The sequence below is a fragment of the Solanum verrucosum genome, unplaced genomic scaffold (assembly GCF_900185275.1).
Source record: "Solanum verrucosum unplaced genomic scaffold, falcon-dt-bn FXZP01000228.1, whole genome shotgun sequence".
In the NCBI taxonomy this organism is placed as follows: Eukaryota; Viridiplantae; Streptophyta; class Magnoliopsida; order Solanales; family Solanaceae; genus Solanum; species Solanum verrucosum.
Window position 1 is genome coordinate 1,778,287 of NW_026020210.1, and position 6,436 is coordinate 1,784,722.

The 6,436-nt window shown below is 34.6% G+C and overlaps 2 protein-coding genes across 2 annotated transcripts; both read left to right on the plus strand.

Moving 5' to 3' along the window:
- The first annotated feature begins 245 nt into the window (after positions 1 to 245).
- Positions 246 to 1,406, plus strand: LOC125830417 (delta(12)-fatty-acid desaturase FAD2-like). Its single transcript, XM_049509609.1, has one exon. It carries the CDS (start codon positions 246 to 248, stop codon positions 1,404 to 1,406), a length of 1,161 nt encoding a protein of 386 aa, XP_049365566.1.
- A 77-nt stretch (positions 1,407 to 1,483) lies between these two features.
- Positions 1,484 to 2,982, plus strand: LOC125830351 (delta(12)-fatty-acid desaturase FAD2-like). The gene is made up of 3 exons (XM_049509540.1): positions 1,484 to 1,504; positions 1,570 to 1,679; positions 1,821 to 2,982. The coding sequence occupies exons 1-3, from the start codon at positions 1,484 to 1,486 to the stop codon at positions 2,980 to 2,982; spliced, it is 1,293 nt and encodes a 430-aa protein (XP_049365497.1).
- The last annotated feature ends 3,454 nt before the right edge of the window (positions 2,983 to 6,436 follow it).

A 6,436-nucleotide genomic window follows, 5' to 3' on the forward strand; every position in this document is an offset into this window, starting at 1 on the left:
AGAGTCAGTCTACTGAATTTTGAGGTATTATTTCTTTTTGGATAGGCTCGTTCTTGTGTTATTTACTAATGTTGGCGTTTTATTTTGTGTGTTAATTATGGAAATGTTTCTGTTTTTGTTAATAAATCCCAATTGTTGAAAGAATGGACTAAAACTTAAGACTCTAATGCTCTGAAAAATAGAACAGAAAATTCTGAATGGTAAACATAAACTGTTGCAGGTTGAGGATATACTCAAGAAGGAAAATGGGAGGCGGTGACAATATGTCTAATACAACAACAAAAACTGAACAAAAGAAAAATCATCTCCAAAGAGTGAAATGTTCAAAGCCCCCTTTTACGATTGGTGATATTAAGAAGGCCATCCCTCCTCACTGCTTTCAGCGATCTCTTCTTCGCTCATTATCTTATCTAGCTCGTGATCTTATATTTGTCTGCATCTTCTATTATATTGCCATTACTTACTTCCACGTCCTTCCATCCCCGTATTATTATTATTACCTAGCATGGCCTATTTACTGGATCGTTCAAGGTTGTGTTTGCACTGGAATATGGGTCATTGCCCATGAATGTGGCCACCACGCGTTTAGTGATTACCCATGGATAAATGACACTGTTGGTTTTATTCTCCACTCTGCACTTTTAACACCATACTTCTCATGGAAATATAGTCATCGGCGTCACCATTCCAATACTAATTCACTTGAGTATGATGAAAACCATGTGCCCAAGCTTAAATCCCAATTAAGGTGGTACACCAAATTATACACAAACAATTCACTGGGACGATTATTCATACTTGCCTTCACCCTTATTGCTGGCTTGCCTTTGTACTTTGCCATTAATATCGCTGGCAGACCTTATGATCGCTTTGCAAGTCATTATGATCCATATAGCCCGATTTATAATGACCATGAGAGGCTACAAATTTACATATCGGATGCAGGTGTGATTGCAACTGCTTACGTGTTGTATCGCGTTGCTTTAGCACAAGGACTAGCTTGGATTGTATGCATCTATGGGGTACCCCTCCTAATTGTGAATGGCTTCATAGTGTTAATCACCTTTCTGCACCATACACATCCCTCATTGCCACATTATGATAAATCCGAGTGGGATTGGCTAAGAGGAGCATTAGCTACCGTAGACAGAGACTATGGTGTTCTAACTAAGGTCTTCCACAATATTACAGATACGCATGTTGTGCATCACCTATTCTCAACCATGCCACATTACCATGCAATGGAGGCAACCAAAGTTGTCAAGCCATTACTAGGAGAATATTATCAATTTGATGGTACCCCAATTTATCAGGCAATGTGGAGGGATTTAAAGGAGTGCATCTATGTGGAAAAAGAAGAAGAATCTCTCAACAAAGGTGTTTATTGGTATAACAACAAGATCTAGAAGAAATTATATTGTACTATTGTATGTTTTATTATTACATTTTATAATTGTCTATGGTCTTATCACACTCTTGCCAAATGTTTGACAGTGTTGCTTTGGTAACTCTGTTGGGTTTTAAAGGTGTGAATAGGAAATTATTTCTGGTTTGCTAATCTGAATACAGGAGATAACAACTCTATGTCCAGAGATCATTGACGAAGATTCTACTTTAACCGCATCATATCATATGGCTGCTTTAAGCATTTGTGTCTTTTTTCCTAAAGAAAAATTTAGGCATTATTCCAGTGGCTCATGATTTGTTATCTATTAACAATTTCATATTTACTTAAATGACTATAGTTTATCATAACTACAATATAGAAGCCAGGATTTGAAGCAAACTTAATTTGTGCAGTTTCAAGATTGACGTGGCAGGAGAACAAAAGTTGGAGCTGGTGGCAACATGTCTGGTCCAACAACTATAATTGAGCAAAAGAAAAATCCTCTCCAAAGAGTGCCATGTTCAAAGCCCCCTTTTACAGTTGGTGACATTAAGAAGGCCATCCCTCCTCACTGTTTTCAACGATCTCTCATTCGCTCATTCTCCTATCTTGTTCAAGATCTCATACTTATCTCCTTTTTTTACTATATTGCCACCACTTACTTCCACCTCCTTCCACCCCCCTATAGTTACCTAGCATGGCCTGCTTACTGGATCGTTCAAGGTTGTGTTTGCACTGGAATATGGGTCATTGGCCATGAATGTGGCCACCAAGGCTTCAGTGAATACCAATGGGTAGATGACACTGTTGGCCTTATCCTCCACTCTGCACTTTTAACCCCATACTTCTCATGGAAACATAGTCATCGTCGTCACCATTCCAACACTGGTTCCCTTGAGAACGACGAAGTCTACATACCAAGGCTTAAATCCAAACTAAGATGGTACTACAAATACTTGAATAATCCACTAGGACGAGTACTCGTACTTGCCTTCACCCTCACTTTTGGCTGGCCTTTGTACTTGCTCTTTAATGTCTCTGGCAGAAACTATTATCGTTTTGCATGTCACTATGATCCATATAGCCCAATATATAGTGATCGTGAGAGACTACAAATCTACATTTCAGATGTAAGTGTGATTGGAACTATTTATGTGTCTTATCATGTTGCTTTGACAAAAGGGCTAGCTTGGCTTGTATGCATCTATTGGGTGCCTCTCCTTATTGTGAATGGGTTTATAGTGTTAATCACTCTGTTGCACCACACTCACTCTTCATTGCCACATCATGATTCATCTGAGTGGCATTACCTAAAAGGAGCTCTAGCTACGGTTGATAGAGATTATGGTGTGCTAAATAAGGTTTTCCACAATGTTACTGATACTCATGTTTTGCATCATATATTCCCAAACATATCACATTATCATGCAATGGAGGCAACCAAAGCTATCAAGCCATTGCTGGGAGAATACTACCAACTCGATGATACCCCAATTTTTAAGGCATTATGGAGGGATACAAAGGAGTGCATCTATGTGGAGAAAGATGAAGGATCCCTCAATAAAGGTGTTTACTGGTACAAAAACAAGCTTTGAAAGTAGAGAAGTGGCAAGTATTCTGCATTGTGTTATTATTATTGTCATATATTGCTACTCTAAGTACAATAAGTCATAACACCATTGATGTGTGATATGCTTGAAAAAAGTGGTCTAAACTAAAGTGGTATGTATTTGATATACTTGGGAATAGTTTTGATATGTAAAAGTTTGCTTGTGTGTAACAAACTGAATTCCTTACTATATTAGTAATAAGATAATGGGAGCACTATTATCATTTTTAGATCCTAATTGCAATACTTAAATGGGAACTTTCAAAAAAACAACAAATATCAGGCCTTAAATAGGACTACATAGCTATAGTTTCACTAATTACAATTTGTAACTATATTTTGGTTTGCTACGCATTTGTATTTTTGTATTTTTAGCAAACTTTGGAGAAAATATAAATACAGACTGTTTTGCATCAAAATGAATACATATTAGGAGGAGAGAGGTGAGCGAGATCAAGATAGGGAGGAGAGAGGCAAGCGAGATTGAGAGATGAAGAAGATAAGGTTGTATTTGTATTTATTTTGCATTGTCTTCTGTATTTTTTTAATGCATAACATTTTTGTATTGTGTATTAATTGTATTCGAAATACAACGAATACAATTGTATTTATCCTCTCTTTGATTGGATACAATTGATACATAATACATTTGACAAAGATGATGAGTGAATATTGTATTCGTATGAAAACAAATACAATTGATACAAAAAATACCAATACAATTTTTTAATACAATTGATATAAATATAAAACTCTCACATATATTCGATTCAATACAATTGATACATAATACATTTGAATAGATTTCTTCTTATTGGCAGGAGGGAAAAGGATTGAGAGGGCGAGAGAGAGGGAGACAGGGAGAGAGTTTGCTATAAAAATAACATTAAACCAGGTTTTATATAATTTTTTAAAACTATAATTGTTTTCCATAAATATGTTGGCATTTTTTTCATTTTCCATTATTTTCCCTACTTATCATTGAATTACAATGGAAATTAAAAAAAAAACTACAATGGAAATATTGAAATATCAAATAACTAAGGATATAGATAAGAATGGAGATGAGAAACTTAGACTCTAGAATTAGGGATGAGAAATACAAAAATACCTTTGCACATAATTCACGATCCCCTTGATAGTGATACCCTGTTCTATTTAACGACAACAAACTATACCCGGATCCCAAATTATCTTTTGTGAAGGCCTGGCCTTATTAGTTTTATGGACAAATTACTTAACTACACTCCTTTACTTACCTTAATGTCCATTTATCCCTACTTATTTCAAAATTTTCAAAAATCCCTTATTTACCTATGTATCCCGCATATATCCCGTGCACAACGCTATGTATCCCGCTATGTGAAATGTATCAAACGCTATGTATCCCGCATGTATCCCGTGCACAACGCTATGTATCCCACTATGTGGAATGTATCAAACCTAAAGTATCCCGTGCACAACGTTATGTATCCCGCAAACATCATTTTTAAGGGATTTTTGGTAAATAGAAAACTAGAAGGGACAAGATGTTATTTAGTTCTTATAATATGTGGTTCCAATAATTTATACTAGTTTTATTGGGCTACTTGGCCCATTATATATTTGTGTGGTATTCTTGTTGGTATCCTTGTTGGGCTGGGGTTCATTCTTAACATTTCAACTTTCAATCACGACTAAACGGGAACCTAAAGCACATGTGTAGTAGTGCCATGATGCATTTGTTTCTCTGTTTTCTGTAATATATATATATATATATATATATATGCGGATGCAGACCCACGTGGAATTAAAGGAAAGGGGTCATCGGACCCGTTAACTTTGGAAAAAAAATATGAAATATCTCTCTCTCTATATATATAAAAGAATGTCATTATTATATTTTTAGCAGGTTGGGTCATTAAACAATTTAAATGATAGTTTTTAAATTTTAAAAGTTATAGTTTTAAATAAAAATTTCATGTCAACAAATTGTATTAAAAAAATTAATCAAAATAGGTTGAGTGACTTTTGAGTTGAAAATCAAATTTGAATGACTTTATGTTAAAATAACTCATAGTTGAGTAACTTTATGAGAAAATAACTTATAGTTTGAGTAAAAATCTAAGATCTTTGAAATTTGAATCTCAATTGTTGCATTATTGTTATTTTTCTCGTTTATTAGTTGCATGCCTGTTATAGGACCATCTCTAACCTATCTCTATTTTACTCTCTATACGTTATATTTAGAGAGTAAAATAGAGAATAGAGTATTGAACCACACTTCAAAAAAAAATCATTTATTCTCTATTTAGAGAGAGGTGAATAGTACTTCTCTAAATTTGGATAACTAATATTCATCCTCTATGTTTCACTTTTTGATTATTTAATATTATTTATGTTATATAACATTTGTAGTTGACATATTATAAATCATATATGACCATTAATTAAGTCTTTAAGGGGTCATTTGGTAGAGTGTATAAAAATAATGCTCAATAGGAGTGTATTAGTAATGCTTGCAGTGCCAAGAATATATGTTTTACAGCACTGGGGACAATGCTATGTTTTAAGTGTGGGATGGTGTGTAAGTTAGGCACCTATGTACATAGTAGTTTGTTTTGTTTCTTTTCTTTTGGGTACCTTGGAGTTTGTTTTCGGTTCTTTGACCAAGGATAGTCCCTTTGAACCGTACAAAAACACAAAAATATTTTTTGTTAGGATTGAGTCCGTCGTCGTAGTTGAATCAGATTGCCTATGATGGATGGATGCCGATCACCTTAAGGGTAATTTTCGTCAACATGTATATTAAAGTCACAGTGTTTGTGCTGAGGTTCTATAAATTAAAGGGAACAATGTATGAAAGCATGAAAGGATATATGGGACCAGTGGGCTGTGGCACCTCACTTTCAGTCAGATGATTACACAACTACTGTTCTTGGGATCACTAGTTGGGTTAGGCTACCTATTTATGGGACCTGTGGGATGTGGCATTGCTTATTCTAAGGCATCATGTGATGACTGTTTAGCTACTTACTAATTTTCCAACTCAGCTATTAGTTAAAGCTAAATTTTCCAAGGATTTTAGCTTGAGGGAAATGGGCAGTGGCAGAGTCAAGAATTTTCATTAAGGTGGTTTAAAATATGAAGAAGTAAACACATGAAAAAGTTGAAGGAGGTTCAACTTTTACGTTTGGCCATAGATTTCCAAATATTTTTGGCAGATATTATTTGAGTGAAAATTTGGGGGAAATTTCACCATGTGTTTGACCATAGTATTTGGGAAATATATTTCACCTTTTTAAGAAATATGATTTTATACCCATAAGTTTTAAAAACTATCAAAACTAACCATAGATTTGTATTATATAGCACGTGACTTTGTTACCTTAAGCCGATTGTTCATCATTTTCATCAATAACTATATTATTACTTTCATATTCACTGAATATTTCATCATT

Excerpts from the sequence above, each read along its gene's own strand:
- LOC125830351 (XM_049509540.1), top strand. The coding sequence starts at position 1,484 with ATGTTTGACAGTGTTGCTTTG. Across the intron at positions 1,505-1,569 it reads TGTTTGACAGTGTTGCTTTG|GAGATAACAACTCTATGTCC; the intron begins GTAACTCTGTTG and ends ATCTGAATACAG. Across the intron at positions 1,680-1,820 it reads TTTCCTAAAGAAAAATTTAG|GAGAACAAAAGTTGGAGCTG; the intron begins GCATTATTCCAG and ends TTGACGTGGCAG.
- LOC125830417 (XM_049509609.1), top strand. The coding sequence starts at position 246 with ATGGGAGGCGGTGACAATATGTCTAATACAACAACAAAAACTGAACAA.